This window comes from Oncorhynchus gorbuscha, linkage group LG23, assembly GCF_021184085.1.
Source record: "Oncorhynchus gorbuscha isolate QuinsamMale2020 ecotype Even-year linkage group LG23, OgorEven_v1.0, whole genome shotgun sequence".
In the NCBI taxonomy this organism is placed as follows: Eukaryota; Metazoa; Chordata; class Actinopteri; order Salmoniformes; family Salmonidae; genus Oncorhynchus; species Oncorhynchus gorbuscha.
This window is the reverse complement of record NC_060195.1, coordinates 12,402,072-12,421,713: the sequence shown is the minus strand read 5'-3', so window position 1 is coordinate 12,421,713 and position 19,642 is coordinate 12,402,072. Positions and strand designations below refer to the sequence as shown.

The 19,642-nt window shown below is 44.5% G+C and overlaps 1 protein-coding gene across 1 annotated transcript in view; it reads left to right on the top strand.

The window, feature by feature from the left end:
* The first annotated feature begins 131 nt into the window (after nucleotides 1–131).
* LOC124011251 (LIM and calponin homology domains-containing protein 1-like) overlaps nucleotides 132–19,642 on the top strand; it is a 23,726-nt gene continuing 4,215 nt past the window's right edge. Inside the window, exons 1-12 of the mRNA XM_046324435.1 lie at nucleotides 132–671; nucleotides 1,519–1,578; nucleotides 1,761–1,838; nucleotides 3,102–3,170; nucleotides 5,794–5,829; nucleotides 5,936–6,001; nucleotides 6,453–6,506; nucleotides 6,641–6,700; nucleotides 9,672–9,734; nucleotides 11,467–11,490; nucleotides 15,689–15,763; nucleotides 17,263–17,388. Of these exons, the coding sequence (XP_046180391.1) occupies nucleotides 445–671; nucleotides 1,519–1,578; nucleotides 1,761–1,838; nucleotides 3,102–3,170; nucleotides 5,794–5,829; nucleotides 5,936–6,001; nucleotides 6,453–6,506; nucleotides 6,641–6,700; nucleotides 9,672–9,734; nucleotides 11,467–11,490; nucleotides 15,689–15,763; nucleotides 17,263–17,388 (938 nt within the window). The 5' untranslated portion in view covers nucleotides 132–444. The remainder of the gene's footprint in view (nucleotides 672–1,518; nucleotides 1,579–1,760; nucleotides 1,839–3,101; nucleotides 3,171–5,793; nucleotides 5,830–5,935; nucleotides 6,002–6,452; nucleotides 6,507–6,640; nucleotides 6,701–9,671; nucleotides 9,735–11,466; nucleotides 11,491–15,688; nucleotides 15,764–17,262; nucleotides 17,389–19,642) is intronic.

The following is a 19,642-nucleotide window of genomic DNA, read 5'->3' as shown; positions in this document are numbered from 1 at the left end:
GTCTCTCCTGTCCCTGTGAAAGCTGTCTCTCCTGTCCCTGTGAAAGCTGTCTCTCCTGTCCCTGTGAAAGCTGTCTCTCCTGTCCCTGTGAAAGCTGTCTCTCCTGTCCCTGTGAAAGCTGTCTCTCCTGTCCCTGTGAAAGCTGTCTCTCCTGTCCCTGTGAAAGCTGTCTCTCCTGTCTCTGTGAAAGACGTCTCTCCTGTCTCTGTGAAAGCTGTCTCTCCTGTCTCTGTGAAAGATGTCTCTCCTGTCTCTGTGAAAGACGTTTCTCCTGCCTCTGTGAAAGCTGTCTCTCCTGTTTCTGTGAAAGACATCTCTCCTGTCTCTGTGAAAACTGTCTCTCCTGTCTCTGTGAAAGCTGTCTCTCCTGTCTCTGTGAAAGACGTCCTCCTTCCAGCCCCCGTCATAGTTGACACCCCAACAGTGATTGGCCCTTATGAGGGCATGAAGCCAGGGTGTACCAAAACGGCTACTCCACTTCCTGAGTTGAAAGTTGAGGTGATGAAAAAACTGTCCCCAGACAGTGGTGTCCCGTTGAAAGACGTCCCCCCAGTCCCCTCTGTATTAGTGTCCCCTGTCCCATATAACCCAGTGAAGAAGAATCCTGCCACAGTGGACACACTGACAGCCCTGTCTGACACACTCATCTCCTTCGACACAGGTTCATCCAGGTACAGTATTGATTCATTAATGTATCTATTCATTTGAATTACAATGATCAGATATGTTGCACCACAGTGTGTGTAGTGTTGAGACCAGAGCCATGTATTTACATTATGGGTAGGCTATACACGGCTCTGGGTGAGAGTAGGCCCACAGTCTGCAGAGCCAGAGGACAGGTAGGAAACATCACAGAGAGAGACTTCCTCATTCACGTCATCCGTGGGTGATATAAAACCGGTACCAAACTGTGACAAAATGTTTTTCAATTGAAAATGTTTTTCAATGAAAATTAGTGTTTTTTAATTGGACACAATTAGGTTAGTCCCTCCCTGTTTACTTGAACTATGTGACGAGTCCCTTACTTTTTCCCCCTTCCACTTGCCTCTTCCATTTTTGCAGTAATGCTGCAATTATTTGGTTGTAATTTTGGGTAGAGTGGAACATTCTTGATATACACAGGAAACAGAAAACCCAACTGCGTTGCAGTTCTTGACACAAACCGGTGCGCCTGGCACCTACTACTATACCCCGTTCAAAGGCACTTAAATCTTTTGTCTTGTCCATTCACCCTCTGAATGGCACACACACATTCCATGTCTCAATTAAAAAGCAGGTGTTGTTAATGTTTGGTAAACTCCATCCTGCTGGGGATGTACCTACACTAGAGCCAATAGAGGAAGTGATCAGCCAACTTTCACACAGGATGAAATGTGATCTTACACAGGTCTTAAGAGAGAGAGAAAAGAGAGAGAGAGAGGTGAGAGAAGAGAGAGAGAGACCAGTTGATGCTATAATAGTTTGCTAGATGTAAACTTTAGTGTTCTTCAATTCAAGTCCTCCCTGTCTTGTCTACAGAGTGCACGGTGAGCCGATCCCTCAGCACATGACTGATGATCTCCTCTCTCTCACTAATGGGTTCGTTCAAAATAGTTTTTATTACTTTTGAAATTAAGTTATTTAATACAATGTATCCACACAGCCACATGGTGGTACTAAAAGCATTTTAAAGCTATTTTCTCACCTCCTCTCTCCTCTTGTCCTGTCCTGTCCTCCTCTCCTGTCTTTGCTCCCCTCTTCTCCTCTCCTCCTCTGTGTAGTCTAAAACAGGAGTTGGTAAAGCCCATCCCTCCCATCCCAGGATCTTGGAGTCAGGAGCTTCTCTATGGATCAGACAGGTAGTTAGAGAGGAGACCCCTTATATCAGACACTCATTCTTTCCTCCATACACCACAGTGCACGTGTGTGTGTGTCTCTCTCTTTCTCTCTCTCAATTTCAATTCATGGGGCTTTATTGGCATGGGAAACATGTCAACATTGCCAAGGCAAGTGAAATAGATAAACAAAAGTGAAATAAACAACACAAAATAATTACAGTAAACATTACACTCACAAAAGTTCCAAAAGTATAAAGACATTTCAAATGTCATATTATGTGTAAATAGTTCAATTAAAAATGGGAAAATAAATAAACATAACGATGTTTGTTCTTCACCGGTTGCCCTTTTCTGGTGAAAACAGGTCACAAATCTTGCTGCAGTGATGGCACACTGTGGTATTTCACCCAGTAGATATGGGAGTTGATCAAAATTGGGTTTGTTTTCAAATTCTTTGTGGGTCTGTGTAATCTGGGGGAAATATGTGTCTCTAACATGGTCATACATTTGGCAGGAGTTTAGGAAGTGCAGCTCAGTTTCCACCTCATTTTGTGGGCAGTGTGCAAATAGCCTGTCTTCTCTTGAGAGCCAGGTCTCTCTTCTCTTGAGAGCCAGGCCTGTCTTCTCTTGAGAGCCAGGTCTGTCTTCTCTTGAGAGCCAGGCCTGTCTTCTCTTGAGAGCCAGGTCTGCCTACGGGGGCCCTTGTCAATAGCAAGGCTATGCTCACTGAGTCTGTACATAGTCAAAGCTTTCCTTAAGTTTGGGTCAGTCACAGTGCTCTCTCTCTCTCTCTCTCTCTCTCTCTCTCTCTCTCTCTCTCTCTCTCTCTCTCTCTCTCTCTCTCTCTCTGGTCTCTCTCTCTGGTCTCTCTCTCTCTCTCTCTCTCTCTCTCTCTCTCTCTCTCTCTCTCTCTCTCTCTCTCTCTCTCTCTCTCTCTCTCTCTCTCTCACAAACCCTGTTTCATGTGTAATGCTGTGTCTGTGGTTCTGATGGACCAGTGGTTAGGGAGTAATTAACTGACCAGCTGTGTCTGTGGTTCTGGGTCTGATGTCAGTTAGGGTCTGATGGACCAGCATTGTGTTATTGACAGTACTTTTGTTTATCCCATGTGTAACTCTGTGTTGTTGTTTTTTGTCGCACTACCTCGCTTCATCTTGGCCAGGTCGCAGTTGTAAATTAAAACTTGTTCTCAACTGGCCTACCTGGTGAAATAAAACATAAAATAAATAAATAAATAGGGGGCATTTTACTCACCAACTGTGTCTCTGGTTGTCTCTTCCTCAGGCTCAGTTATGCCGAGTCCGGGGAGGAAGAGGAGGAGCCGAGAGACGAAAAGCCAGAGGACACACACAGGTACGTCCCCCATTGACCTAGTCCCTAGCTCCTTAGTCCCTAGACCCTTAGTCCCTAGCCCCTAAGTCCCTAGCCTCTCTCCCTAGCCTCTAACCTCTCCCCATATCACCTAATTTTTAACCTCTAGCCTCTCCCCTTCTATCCTCTCCCCTATCTCTACCCTCTCCCTCCTATCATCTCAACCCTCTAACCTCTTCCCTCTCCCTCTAACCTCCCCCTATCTCTCTACCCTCTAACAACTCCCCTCAAACCTCTCCCTCTACGCTCTAACCTCTCCCCTTATAACCTCTCCCCCTATCCTCTAACCTTTCCCCTATCATCTCCCCCTACCCTCTCCCTCTATCCTCTACCCTTTCCCTCTCCCCCCTCCAATCCTCTCCCCTCCCACTCCCCTCTCCCCATATCCTTTACCCTCTCCACTCTCCTCCTCTCCCCTCTCCCTCTATCCTCTACCCTTTCCCCTCTCCCCCCTCCTATCCTCTCCCCTCTCCCCCTCCCTCTCACCCTATCCTCTCCCCTCTCCTCCTCCCTCTCCCCTCTACCCTTTCCCCTCTCCCCCCTCCTATCCTCTCCCCCTCCCTCTCCCCCTACCCTCTCCCCTCTCCCCCTATCCTCTCCCCTCTCCCCCTATCCTCTCCCTCTCCTCCTCTCCCTTGATCTTTCACTTCTAGGATATGTAGTAACACACACACACACACACACACACACACACACACACACACACACACACACACACACACACACACACACACACACACACACACACACACACACACACACACACACACACACACACACACACACACACACACACACACAGTTGCCTTTCCTAATGCCTAATGTTTTTCAAGTCTACTACTACAAATACTAAATCTACTACTACTACGACCTGCCACTACTAAATCTACTACTACTACGACCTGTCACTACTAAATCTACTACTACTACGACCTGCCACTACTAAATCTACTACTACTACGACCTGCCACTACTAAATCTACTACTACCTGTCACTAGTAAATCTACAACTACCTGTCACTACTAAATCTCCTACTACCTGTCACTACTAAATCTACTACCTGTCACTACTAAGTCTATTACTACTAAATCTACTATAACCTGTCAGACCACTACTAAATCTACTAGTACTACTATTACCTGCCACTACTAAATCTACTAGTACTACTAAATCTACTAGTACTACTATTACCTGCCACTACTAAATCTACTAGTACTACTAAATGTACGTCTACCTACCACTACTAAATCTACTACTACTAAATCTACTACCCACCACTACTAAATCTACTACTACTACTAAATCTACTACTACCTACCACTAGTAAATCTACTACTACTACTAAATCTACTACTACCTACCACTAGTAAATCTACTACTACTACTAAATCTACTACTACCTACCACTAGTAAATCTACTACTACTACTAAATCTACTACTACTAAATCAACTACCTGCCACTACTTCATCTACTACTACTAAATCTACTACTACCTACCACTAGTAAATCTACTACTACCTACCACTACCAAATCTATTACTACCTACCACTAGTAAATCTACTACTACCTACCACTAGTAAATCTACTACTACCTACCACTAGTAAATCTACTACTACCTACCACTAGTAAATCTACTACTACATACCACAACTAAATCTACTACTACTACTACCTAACACAACTAAATCTACTACTACTACTACCTACCACAACTAAATCTACTACTACTACTACCTACCACAACTAAATCTACTACTACTACCTACCACAACTAAATCTACTACTACTACTACCTACCACTAGTAAATCTATTACTACCTACCACTAGTAAATCTACTACTACCTACCACTAGTAAATCTACTACTACATACCACAACTAAATCTACTACTACCTACCACTAGTAAATCTACTACTACATACCACAACTAAATCTACTACTACTACTAACTACCACAACTAAATCTACTGCTACTACTACCTACCACAACTAAATCTACTACTACTACTACCTACCACAACTAAATCTACTACTACTACTACCTACCACAACTAAATCTACTACTACTACTACCTACCACTAGTAAATCTATTACTACCTACCACTAGTAAATCTACTACTACCTACCACTAGTAAATCTACTACTACATACCACAACTAAATCTACTACTACTACTACCTACCACAACTAAATCTACTACTACTACTACCTACCACAACTAAATCTACTACTACTACTACCTACCACAACTAAATCTACTACTACTACAACCTGCCACTACTAAATGTATTACTACTACTACCTACCACAACTAAATCTACTACTACTACTACCTACCACAACTAAATCTACTACTACTACTACCTACCACAACTAAATCTACTACTACTACTACTACCTACCACAACTAAATCTACTACTGCTACTACTACCTACCACAACTACATCTACTACTACCTACCACAACTAAATCTACTACTACTACTACCTACCACAACTAAATCTACTACTACTACGACCTGCCACTACTAAATGTATTACTATTGTACTTCAATGTGCTTCATTCTAACAGTACCATATAATGATATTATTTCAACAGAGATATTGACAGTCCGACCCCTAGTACTGACTCCAGGTGAGATATACTGTACCTGTCTACTAGTTTTTATGCTTGGATCCACACAGCTCATGACGAGTCAGAGCTTTAAATGATCTGTTTTAATCTGTTTTCTGTTTTACAGTGTAAATGAAAATGTGTTGGAGGACCTTGAAGACGACTTTATCCCCATCAACACGAACACAACAAGGTATTCGAAAGTTAGTCTGTTTTCGCTGTGTGCTTCCTATACTAGTGTCTACTTCCACTGTGTGCTTCTTATACTAGTGTCTACTTCCACTGTGTGCTTCCTATACTAGTGTCTACTTCCACTGTGTGCTTCCTATACTAGTGTCTACTTCCACTGTGTGCTTCCTATACTAGTGTCTACTTCCACTGTGTGCTTCCTATACTAGTGTCTACTTCCACTGTGTGCTTCCTATACTAGTGTCTACTTCCACTGTGTGCTTCCTATACTAGTGTCTACTTCCACTGTGTGCTTCCTATACTAGTGTCTACTTCCACTGTGTGCTTCCTATACTAGTGTCTACTTCCACTGTGTGCTTCTTATACTAGTGTCTGTTGGCAAACCCCATACCTCTTCCAATGTTGAATTGAGCTCAGTCTCCAGACTAACTGTGGTGTCCCCCCCCTCTCTTCAGACATACGTGGAAGAGGTCCTGGGACGTCAACCCTATCACTACCACAGACAAGAGGTGAATGAACCTCCTCACAGATCATCACTTATACACATCCACAGTGCCCCCCCCCCCCCCAAGCTCCTAACAAAGCACAAGTCAAACCACCCAACCATCCAGTACTAAAAGTCTGTTATGTTCTCTCATCTCAGTGAGGAGGAGGAGCCTGAGGAGCAGGATCCACAGGTGTCCCTGGTTACGGTTCAGAAACAGTAAGCCCCCCCCCACACACACAGCTCACCCCTTTCACACACAACACTGCACTGAGTCACTTGTCACACACATACCCTCAGCCTCTTTCTGTCCTCTAGTAGTAACACCCTCAGCCTCTGTTTATAACCTCCAGGTAACACCCTCAGCCTCTTTCTGTCCTCTAGTAGTAACACCCTCAGCCTCTGTTTATAACCTCCAGGTAACACCCTCAGCCTCTGTTTATAACCTCTAGTAGTAACACCCTCAGACTCTGTTTATAACCTCTAGGTAACACCCTCAGCCTCTGTTTATAACCTCCATTAGTAACACCACCAGCCTCTGTTTATAACCTCTAGTAGTAACACCCCCAGCCTCTGTTTATAACCTCTAGTAGTAACACCCTCAGCCTCTGTTTATAACCTCCATTAGTAACACCATTATCCTCTGTTTATAACCTCCATTAGTAACACCCTCAGCCTCTGTTTATAACATCTAGTAGTAACACCCTCAGCCTCTGTTTATAACCTCTAGTAGTAACACCCTCAGCCTCTGTTTATAACCTCCATTAGTAACATCCTCAGCCTCTGTTTATGTCCTCTATTAGTAACACCCTCAGCCTCTGTTTATAACCTCCATTAGTAACACCCCCAGCCTCTGTTTATAACCTCCAGGTAACACCCTCAGCCTCTGTTTATAACATCAATAGTAACACCCTCAGCCTCTGTTTATAACCTCCAGGTAACACCCGCAGCCTCTGTTTATAAACCTCCACTAGTAACACCCTCATCCTCTGTTTATAACCTCTAGTAGATACACCCTCAGACTCTGTTTATAACCTCTAGTAGTAACACCCCCAGCCTCTGTTTATGTCCTCTAGTAGTAACACCCTCAGCCTCTGTTTATGTCCTCTAGTAGTAACACCCTCAGCCTCTGTTTATAACCTCCAGGTAACACCCTCAGCCTCTGTTTATGTCCTCTAGTAGAAACACCCCCAGACTCTGTTTATAACCTCTAGTAGTAACACCCTCAGCCTCTGTTTATAACCTCTAGTAGTAACACCCCCAGCCTCTGTTTATAACCTCCAGGTAACACCCTCAGCCTCTGTTTATAACCTCCAGGTAACACCCTCAGCCTCTGTTTATGTCCTCTAGTAGTAACACCCTCAGCCTCTGTTTATAACCTCTAGTAGTAACACCCTCAGCCTCTGTTTATAACCTCCATTAGTAACACCCTCAGCCTCTGTTTATAACCTCTAGTAGTAACACCCCCAGCCTCTGTTTATAACCTCTAGTAGTAACACCCTCAGCCTCTGTTTATAACCTCCAGGTAACACCCTCAGCCTCTGTTTATAACCTCTAATAGTAACACCCTCAATCTCTGTTTATAACCTCTAGTAGTAACACCCTCAGCCTGTTTATAACCTCTAGTAGTAACACCCTCAGCCTCTGTTTATAACCTCCATTAGTAACACCCTCAGCCCCTGTTTATAACCTCCATTAGTAACATCCTCAGCCTCTGTTTATGTCTTCTATTAGTAACACCCTCAGCCTCTGTTTATAACCTCTAGTAGTAACACCCTCAGCCTCTGTTTATAACCTCTAGTAGTAACACCCTCAGCCTCTGTTTATAACCTCTAGTAGTAACACCCTCAGCCTATGTTTATAACCTCCATTAGTAACACCCCCAGCCTCTGTTTATAACCTCCAGGTAACACCCTCAGCCTCTGTTTATAACATCAATAGTAACACCCTCAGCCTCTGTTTATAACCTCCAGGTAACACCCGCAGCCTCTGTTTATAACCTCCACTAGTAACACCCTCATCCTCTGTTTATAACCTCTAGTAGATACACCCTCAGCCTCTGTTTATAACCTCTAGTAGTAACACCCTCAGACTCTGTTTATAACCTCTAGTAGTAACACCCTCAGCCTCTGTTTATAACCTCTAGTAGTAACACCCCCAGCCTCTGTTTATGTCCTCTAGTAGTAACACCCTCAGCCTCTGTTTATGTCCTCTAGTAGTAACACCCTCAGCCTCTGTTTATAACCTCTAGGTAACACCCTCAGCCTCTGTTTATGTCCTCTAGTAGAAACACCCCCAGACTCTGTTTATAACCTCTAGTAGTAACACCCTCAGCCTCTGTTTATAACCTCCATTAGTAACACCCCCAGCCTCTGATTATAACCTCTAGTAGTAACACCCTCAGCCTCTGTTTATAACCTATAGTAGTAACACCCTCAGCCTCTGTTTATAACCTCCAGGTAACACCCTCAGCCTCTGTTTATGTCCTCTAGTAGTAACACCCTCAGCCTCTGTTTATAACCTCTAGTAGTAACACCCTCAGCCTCTGTTTATAACCTCTAGTAGTAACACCCCCAGACTCTGTTTATAACCTCCATTAGTAACACCCCCAGCCTCTGTTTATAACCTCCATTAGTAACACCCTCAGCCTCTGTTTATAACCTCCATTAGTAACACCCTCAGCCCCTGTTTAACCTCCAGGTAACACCCTCAGCCTCTGTTTATAACCTCCAGGTAACACCCTCAGCCTCTGTTTATAACCTCCAGGTAACACCCTCAGCCTCTGTTTATAACCTCCAGGTAACACCCTCAGCCCCTGTTTATAACCTCCAGGTAACACCCTCAGCCTCTGTTTATAACCTCCAGGTAACACCCTCAGCCTCTGTTTATAACCTCCAGGTAACACCCTCAGCCCCTGTTTATAACCTCCAGGTAACACCCTCAGCCCCTGTTTATAACCTCCAGGTAACACCCTGAGCCTCTGTTTATAACCTCCAGGTAACACCCTCAGCCCAGTGAACCAGAACACTGAATTGGTGCTGCTGTATATAGGTCAGATACATACCCGTTTGCGCTTTCCCTAACATCTCTAGTAAACTGATCTCTTTACACCCATCATGATGTACATGACGTTACCTTGTCTTCCTATGGGAGCGGTATGTATGATGTCTTCATGGTGTTTGTGTTGTAGGTCATCTGACAGTGAATCACCATGGGATAGATGGAGTGCACCAACTGTCTGTAAAGAGAAGAGGTATGACCACCGCTATAGGACGTATTAGCCTTTATTTTACAACACAATGCCTTTAATCATTGACTAACATTATCAGCATAATGCTAGAAGCATGTTAGAGAGAGGAAGGAGAGACAGGGAGATAATACCAGAGAGAGAGAGAGAGAGAGAGAGGAAGGAGAGACAGGGAGAAAATACCAGTGAGAGAGAGAGGAAGGAGAGACAGGGAGAAAATACCAGAGAGAGAGAGAGAGGAAGGAGAGAGAGGGAGAAAATACCAGAGAGAGAGAGAGGAAGGAGAGTGAGGGAGAAAATACCAGAGAGAGAGAGAGAGGAAGGAGAGAGAGGGAGAAAATACCAGAGAGAGAGAGAGGAAGGAGAGTGAGGGAGAAAATACCAGAGAGAGAGAGAGGAAGGAGAGAGGGAGAAAATACCAGAGAGAGAGGAAGGAGAGAGAGGGAGAAAATACCAGAGAGAGAGGAAGGAGAGACAGGGAGAAAATACCAGAGAGAGAGAGAGAGGAAGGAGAGAGAGGGAGAAAATACCAGAGAGAGAGAGAGGAAGGAGAGTGAGGGAGAAAATACCAGAGAGAGAGAGAGGAAGGAGAGTGAGGGAGAAAATACCAGAGAGAGAGAGAGGAAGGAGAGTGAGGGAGAAAATACCAGAGAGAGAGGAAGGAGAGAGAGGGAGAAAATACCAGAGAGAGAGAGAGAGGAAGGAGAGAGAGGGAGAAAATACCAGAGAGAGAGAGAGGAAGGAGAGTGAGGGAGAAAATACCAGAGAGAGAGAGAGGAAGGAGAGTGAGGGAGAAAATACCAGAGAGAGAGGAAGGAGAGAGAGGGAGAAAATACCAGAGAGAGAGAGAGGAAGGAGAGAGGGAGAAAATACCAGAGAGAGAGGACAGAGAGAGAGGGAGAAAATACCAGAGAGAGAGGACGGAGAGAGAGGGAGAAAATACCAGAGAGAGAGGACGGAGAGAGAGGGAGAAAATACCAGAGAGAGAGGACGGAGAGAGAGGGAGAAAATACCAGAGAGAGAGAGAGAGGGAGAAAATACCAGAGAGAGAGAGAGGAAGGATAGAGAGGGAGAAAATACCAGAGAGAGAGAGGAAGGAGAGACAGGGAGAAAATACCAGAGAGAGAAAGAATGAGAGCGAGACCAAAGAAAGAGCGAAAGAAAAATAGAAAGAAAGAGAGGGAGAAATAGAGAGAGAGAGAGAGGTAATGGTTAACTGCAATTTGATGAGAAGGGGAGGAGAGGTCGGTAAGGTAACACTACAGAAGTGTCAGACCACACCTGTCTTAGCCAGTAAAGCAACCAGAGAAACATAATCCCTGCCATTCCTCTACCTATCCTCTGGTAGGGGGAACGCCTGGCAGAAGGAGACACACATAGCTTACTACAGATGAGAAGTGACTAAAGTAATGTTAAATAGACTTGGAGGAGAACGCAGAGTGTGTTTCTTAGAAATCTGAAAGGTTAGCTGGTTGACTGTTGGTAGACGGAGACACAATCTTCACAGGGAAACATACAGCCTAACATCAGAGTTGAGGAGGAACAAGTTAGAGACTTGGAACCCACTGGACTCACACTGGTTGAAGCAACATTGTTTCCACGTCATTTCAATGAAATTACATTGAACCAACGTGGAATAGACGTTGAATTGACGGCTGTGCCCAGTGTGGCTATTGGAAGCCATTCATTCTCTAGAAGTGGGTGTTCTGACGATATTACTGTCTCTTCTTCATCACAGAGACCCAGAGCCTTCAATGGACCGGTGAGTGTCACGTCTTACACAGCAGCATGTTAATATCTCTTCATGTTTCCTCATGTCTGTCGTAGCATTCCTTTCCATTGTCTGCTGTAATCTCAAAGCTTCACAACACGCTCTTTGTTGCTGTGCTTAAGGAAGGGACACGTGGAACGGGAACCTAATGAATGTTATAGTTGGAGATACCTACAGTGCCTTGCGAAAGTATTCGGCCCCCTTGAACTTTGCGACCTTTTCCACATTTCAGGCTTCAAACATAAAGATATAAAACTGTATTTTTTTGTGAAGAATCAACAACAAGTGGGACACAATCATGAGGTGGAACGACATTTATTGAAAATTTCTAACTTTTTTAACAAATCAAAAACTGGGCGTGCAATCAAATTGGGCGTGCAAAATTATTCAGCCCCTTTACTTTCAGTGCAGCAAACTCTCTCCAGAAGTTCAGTGAGGATCTCTGAATGATCCAATGTTGACCTAAATGACTAATGATGATAAATACAATCCACCTGTGTGTAATCAAGTCTCCGTATAAATGCACCTGCACTGTGATAGTCTCAGAGGTCCGTTAAAAGCGCAGAGAGCATCATGAAGAACAAGGAACACACCAGGCAGGTCCGAGATACTGTTGTGAAGAAGTTTAAAGCCGGATTTGGATACAAAAAGATTTCCCAAGCTTTAAACATCCCAAGGAGCACTGTGCAAGCGATAATATTGAAATGGAAGGAGTATCAGACCACTGCAAATCTACCAAGACCTGGCCGTCCCTCTAAACTTTCAGCTCATACAAGGAGAAGACTGATCAGAGATGCAGCCAAGAGGCCCATGATCACTCTGGATGAACTGCAGAGATCTACAGCTGAGGTGGGAGACTCTGTCCATAGGACAACAATCAGTCGTATATTGCACAAATCTGGCCTTTATGGAAGAGTGGCAAGAAGAAAGCCATTTCTTAAAGATATCCATAAAAAGTGTAGTTTAAAGTTTGCCACAAGCCACCTGGGAGACACACCAAACATGTGGAAGTAGGTGCTCTGGTCAGATGAAACCAAAATTGAACTTTTTGGCAACAATGCAAAACGTTATGTTTGGCGTAAAAGCAACACAGCTCATCACCCTGAACAAGACATCCCCACTGTCAAACATGGTGGTGGCAGCATCATGGTTTGGGCCTGCTTTTCTTCAGCAGGGACAGGGAAGATGGTTAAAATTGATGGGAAGATGGATGGAGCCAAATACAGGACCATTCTGGAAGAAAACCTGATGGAGTCTGCAAAAGACCTGAGACTGGGACGGAGATTTGTCTTCCAACAAGACAATGATATAAAGCAACATCTACAATGGAATGGTTCAAAAATAAACATATCCAGGTGTTAGAATGGCCAAGTCAAAGTCCAGACCTGAATCCAATCGAGAATCTGTGGAAAGAACTGAAAACTGCTGTTCACAAATGCTCTCCATCCAACCTCACTGAGCTCAAGCTGTTTTGCAAGGAGGAATGGGAAAAAATGTTAGAGACATACCCTAAGCGACTTACAGCTGTAATCGCAGCAAAAGGTGGCGCTACAAAGTATTAACTTAAGGGGGCTGAATAATTTTGCACGCCCAATTTTTCAGTTTTTGATTTGTTAGAAAAGTTTGAAATATCCAATAAATGTCGTTCCACTTCATGATTGTGTCCCACTTGTTGTTAATTCTTCACAAAAAAATACAGTTTTATATCTTTATGTTTGAAGCCTGAAATGTGGCAAAGTTCAAGAAGGTCGAATACTTTCGCAAGGCACTGTAAACTAGGGCTTCTATGATAGTAAAGAATCTATTGGTAGTAAGATAGGAAACCAAATACATGTGATATTTTGGGACACTAAAGATATGTGTAGGAGACACTGTGAGGGCCATAGCACATATAGGTTATCCAGGAGACACTGTGAGGGTCATAGCACATATAGGTTATCCAGGAGAAACTGTGAAGGTCATAGCACATATAGGTTAGAAGGCCATAGCACATATAGGTTATCCAGGAGAAACTGTGAAGGTCATAGCACATATAGGTTATCCAGGAGACACTGAAGGTCATAGCACATATAGGTTATCCAGGAGACACTGAAGGTCATAGCACATAGGTTATCGAGGAGAAACTGTGAAGGTCATAGCACATATAGGTTATCCAGGAGACACTGAAGGTCATAGCACATATAGGTTATCCAGGAGACACTGAAGGCCATAGCACATATAGGTTATCCAGGAGACACTGAAGGTCATAGCACATACTGGTTATCCAGGAGACACTGAAGGTCATAGCACATATAGGTTATCCAGGAGACACTGAAGGCCATAGCACATACTGGTTATCCAGGAGACACTGTGAAGGTCATAGCACATACTGGTTATCCAGGAGACACTGTGAAGGTCATAGCACATATAGGTTATCCAGGAGACACTGTGAAGGCCATAGCACATATAGGTTATCCAGGAGACACTGAAGGTCATAGCACATACTGGTTATCCAGGAGACACTGTGAAGGTCATAGCACATATAGGTTATCCAGGAGACACTGTGAAGGCCATAGCACATATAGGTTATCCAGGAGACACTGAAGGTCATAGCACATACTGGTTATCCAGGAGACACTGTGAAGGTCATAGCACATATAGGTTATCCAGGAGACACTGTGAAGGCCATAGCACATATAGGTTATCCAGGAGACACTGAAGGTCATAGCACATATAGGTTATCCAGGAGACACTGTGAAGGCCATAGCACATATAGGTTATCCAGGAGACACTGAAGGTCATAGCACATACTGGTTATCCAGGAGACACTGTGAAGGTCATAGCACATACTGGTTATCCAGGAGACACTGAAGGTCATAGCACATACTGGTTATCCAGGAGACACTGTGAAGGTCATAGCACATATAGGTTATCCAGGAGACACTGAAGGCCATAGCACATATAGGTTATCCAGGAGACACTGAAGGCCATAGCACATACTGGTTATCCAGGAGACACTGTGAAGGTCATAGCACATACTGGTTATCCAGGAGACACTGTGAAGGCCATAGCACATACTGGTTATCCAGGAGACACTGTGAAGGTCATAGCACATATAGGTTATCCAGGAGACACTGTGAAGGCCATAGCACATACTGGTTATCCAGGAGACACTGAAGGCCATAGCACATATAGGTTATCCAGGAGACACTGAAGGCCATAGCACATATAGGTTATCCAGGAGACACTGAAGGTCATAGCACATATAGGTTATCCAGGAGACACTGTGAGGGTCATAGCACATACTGGTTATCCAGGAGACACTGAAGGTCATAGCACATATAGGTTATCCAGGAGACACTGAAGGTCATAGCACATACTGGTTATCCAGGAGACACTGTGAAGGTCATAGCACATACTGGTTATCCAGGAGACACTGAAGGTCATAGCACATACTGGTTATCCAGGAGACACTGTGAAGGTCATAGCACATACTGGTTATCCAGGAGACACTGAAGGTCATAGCACATACTGGTTATCCAGGAGACACTGTGAGGGTCATAGCACATACTGGTTATCCACTAGTCGTACATTTTCAGTACCTGGGAATGTATAATATAGTAGTGGTGGTAAGAGGGAGACCCAGTAGGAGATTTATGCCAAAGCAGCTGTGTTATACATCTGTATTGGATCTAAGGTTTCCTCCCTGACTGTTGTTGAGCTCTGTATCAAGCCTCTCTGGTACATACCAGTATAGTCTGTCCTCTGTATCAAGCCTCTCTGGTACATACCAGTATAGTCTGTTCATACCAGTATAGTCTGTCCTCTGTATCAAGCCTCTCTGGTACATACCAGTATAGTCTGTCCATACCAGTATAGTCTGTCCTCTGTATCAAGCCTCTCTCGTACTACCCATAGACATACCAGTATAGTCTGTCCATACCAGTATGGTCTGTCCTCTGTATCAAGCCTCTCTCGTACTACCCATAGACATACCAGTATAGTCTGTCCATACCAGTATGGTCTGTCCTCTGTATCAAGCCTCTCTCGTACTACCCATAGACATACCAGTATAGTCTGCCCACACCAGTATAGTCTGTCCATACCAGTATCGTTTGTCCTGTGTTTTCCTGTCCCATTCTGTTTCTCTGCTATGTTCTATTTGACCCATAATGACACACTGTCTGATATACAGTATTATTTCCTCTAGTTCTAGCTCCTACTCCAGGACCTTGGACAGTTCTGCCAACCAGAGACCCACGTCACCAGACACCGAGTCCAAGAAGTGAGTGAATCATGAGAAGGATGGGGGTGGAACTTTAGAAGTACAGTGGGTTATACCAGTTACTCTAGTAATGATGGTTACTATGTGATGGTTATTATCAACGTGATGGTTACTATGTGATGGTTACTATCAATGTGATGGTTATTATCAATGTGATGGTTACTATGTGATGGTTATTATCAATGTGATGGTTACTATGTGATGGTTACTATGTGATGGTTACTATCAACGTGATGGTTACTATGTGATGGTTACTATCAATGTGATGGTTACTATCAACGTGATGGTTACTATGTGATGGTTACTATCAATGAGATGGTTACTATGTGATGGTTACTATCAATGTGATGGTTACTATCAACGTGATGGTTACTATCAACGTGATGGTTACTATGTGATGGTTATTATCAACGTGATGGTTACTATGTGATGGTTACTATGTGATGGTTACTATGTGATGGTTACTATCAACGTGATGGTTACTATGTGATGGTTATTATCAACGTGATGGTTACTATGTGATGGTTACTATCAATGTGATGGTTACTATGTGATGGTTACTATCAATGTGATGGTTACTATGTGATGGTTATTATCAACGTGATGGTTACTATGTGATGGTTATTATCAATGTGATGGTTACTATCAACGTGATGGTTACTATGTGATGGTTATTATCAATGTGATGATTACTATCAACGTGATGGTTACTATGTGATGGTTATTATCAACGTGATGGTTACTATGTGATGGTTATTATCAATGTGATGGTTACTATCAACGTGATGGTTACTATGTGATGGATATTATCAATGTGATGGTTACTATCAACGTGATGGTTATTATGTGATGGTTATTATCAATGTGATGGTTACTATCAACGTGATGGTTACTATCAATGTGATGGTTACTATGTGATAGTTATTATCAATGTGATGGTTACTATCAATGTGATGGTTACTATCAACGTGATGGTTACTATGTGATGGTTATTATCAATGTGATGGTTACTATCAACGTGATGGTTACTATGTGATGGTTACTATCAACGTGATGGTTACTATGTGATGGTTACTATCAACGTGATGGTTACTATGTGATGGTTACAATAAGTATCTCTCTCCTCCCTCCGTCTCTCTCCTCCCCCCTTCTCTCTCCTCCCTCCCTCTCCTCCCCCCTTCTCTCTCCTCCCTCCCTCTCTCTCCTCCATCCTCTCTCCTCCCTCCGTCTCTCTCCTCCCCCCTTCTCTCTCCTCCATCCTCTCTCCTCCGTCCGTCTCTCTCCTCCCCCTTCTCTCTCCTCCATCCTCTCTCCTCCCTCCGTCTCTCTCCTCCCCCTTCTCTCTCTCTCCTCCCCCTTCTCCCCCCTCTCTCTCCTCCCTCCCTCCTCTCCCCTCCCCCTTCTCTCCCCCCCCCTTCTCTCTCCTCCCTCCGTCTCTCCCCTCCCCCCGTCTCTCCCCTCCCCCTTCTCTCTCCTCCCCCTTCTCTCTCCTCCCTCAGGGGTTTTGTGTACCTGAAGGAGTACGTCAACGCTACAGACCTAACCAAGCACAACGCCAGAGACGTTCCTGACTATGTAACGTCTAGTTCTACCAGCCATTCCTACAGCAGCCCCTCTTACACCAGGTAACACTACTTTGACCACGCCACACTTTGAAAATAACTCCTTGGTCCTTGTTGTTCAAATCTGAAGGAACACAGATAAGTGTAATCAACACGACAGAAGGAAGCTACAAGACGAGATGGGTGGAGTGGAGTCATCACCATATTCAAATCAAACGTTATTGCTTACACCTATCCAGTTCCTTCAGATTGGCAAATAAGTGGTACGGACACCAAGGTTATCTAACCCTAACCCTAACCCATTATAGTAAATCAAAACTGAAACTAAAATAAAACAAAAATTGGAAAAAACGATTTAGTAAACTAAAATAAAAATAAAAACGCAACATTTGAAAAACTGAAACTATTATCTTTGACTGCAAAACAATTCAATAAAAAACATCATAAATTAAAGTCAGTTTAAGTTTTTTCCATCTAAATTTGAGCCAAAAATATAAAACGGGGCTTTCAAGCTTTTTTCCTGATGTGGTTTAAGCTTCTGAATCTGGCAGGTAAATGCTGCCAGTAAATGCCGATGTTTCGAATAGGCCTATCTTGTGCATCCCTGTCATTGGTGATCACTAGCTAACAGGGAAGAAATCCGAGGGCGAACACGGAGCGTAACTGGGCCAAGCTACAACAGCTTGTGAAGTTGCTGGAGCCGAGGGCGAACACGGAGCGCAACTGGGCCAAGCAACAACAGCTTGTGAAGTTGCTGGAGCCGAGGGCGAACACGGAGCGTAACTGGGCCAAGCTACAACAGCTTGTGAAGTTGCTGGAGCCGAGGGCGAACACGGAGCGCAACTGGGCCAAGCAACAACAGCTTGTGAAGTTGCTGGAGCCGAGGGCGAACACGGAGCGCAACTGGGCCAAGCTACAACAGCTTGTGAAGTTGCTGGAGCCGAGGGCGAACACGGAGCGCAACTGGGCCAAGCTACAACAGCTTGTGAAGTTGCTGGAACCGTTCTCAATCCACACACGACCAACTTCAAAGTGGCAGCCTGATGTGTCTGATGTGGTGCCGTGCCGTCTCAACTTTGAGGCACACCTGCAGTCACTACTGTTGCAAGGCAGTTGGCACAGGTCCTCTCGAAGTCACTGCGGGAGCGCTTTGCATGCATACTGAACCCCTGTCCAGCCGGAGGGTCAACCTGGCAGTGTATTAAGTACCTGGTAAAGGCAGCATGTTTACAGAGTCACCTCCCCAGTACTGACAGGTAAAGGCAGCATGTTTACAGAGTCACCTCCCAGTACTGACAGGTAAAGGCAGCATGTTTACAGAGTCACCTCCCAGTACTGACAGGTAAAGGCAGCATGTTTACAGAGTCACCTCCCAGTACTGACAGGTAAAGGCAGCATGTTTACAGAGTCACCTCCCCAGTACTGACAGGTAAAGGCAGCATGTTTACAGAGTCACCTCCCAGTACTGACAGGTAAAGGCAGCATGTTTACAGAGTCACCTCCCAGTACTGACAGGTAAAGGCAGCATGTTTACAGAGTCACCTCCCAGTACTGACAGGTAAAGGCAGCATGTTTACAGAGTCACCTCCCCAGTACTGACAGGTAAAGGCAGCATGTTTACAGAGTCACCTCCCAGTACTGACAGGTAAAGGCAGCATGTTTACAGAGTCACCTCCCAGTACTGACAGGTAAAGGCAGCATGTTTACAGAGTCACCTCCCCAGTACTGACAGGTAAAGGCAGCATGTTTACAGAGTCACCTCCCCAGTACTGACAGGTAAAGGCAGCATGGCAGCATGTTTACAGAGTCACCTCCCCAGTACTGACAGGTAAAGGCAGCATGTTTACAGAGTCACCTCCCCAGTACTGACAGGTAAAGGCAGCATGTTTACAGAGTCACCTCCCAGTACTGACAGGTAAAGGCAGCATGTTTACAGAGTCACCTCCCCAGTACTGACAGGTAAAGGCAGCATGTTTACAGAGTCACCTCCCAGTACTGACAGGTAAAGGCAGCATGTTTACAGAGTCACCTCCCCAGTACTGACAGGTAAAGGCAGCATGTTTACAGAGTCACCTCCCCAGTACTGACAGGTAAAGGCAGCATGTTTACAGAGTCACCTCCCCAGTACTGACAGGTAAAGGCAGCATGTTTACAGAGTCACCTCCCAGTACTGACAGGTAAAGGCAGCATGTTTACAGAGTCACCTCCCAGTACTGACAGGTAAAGGCAGCATGTTTACAGAGTCACCTCCCCAGTACTGACAGGTAAAGGCAGCATGTTTACAGAGTCACCTCCCAGTACTGACAGGTAAAGGCAG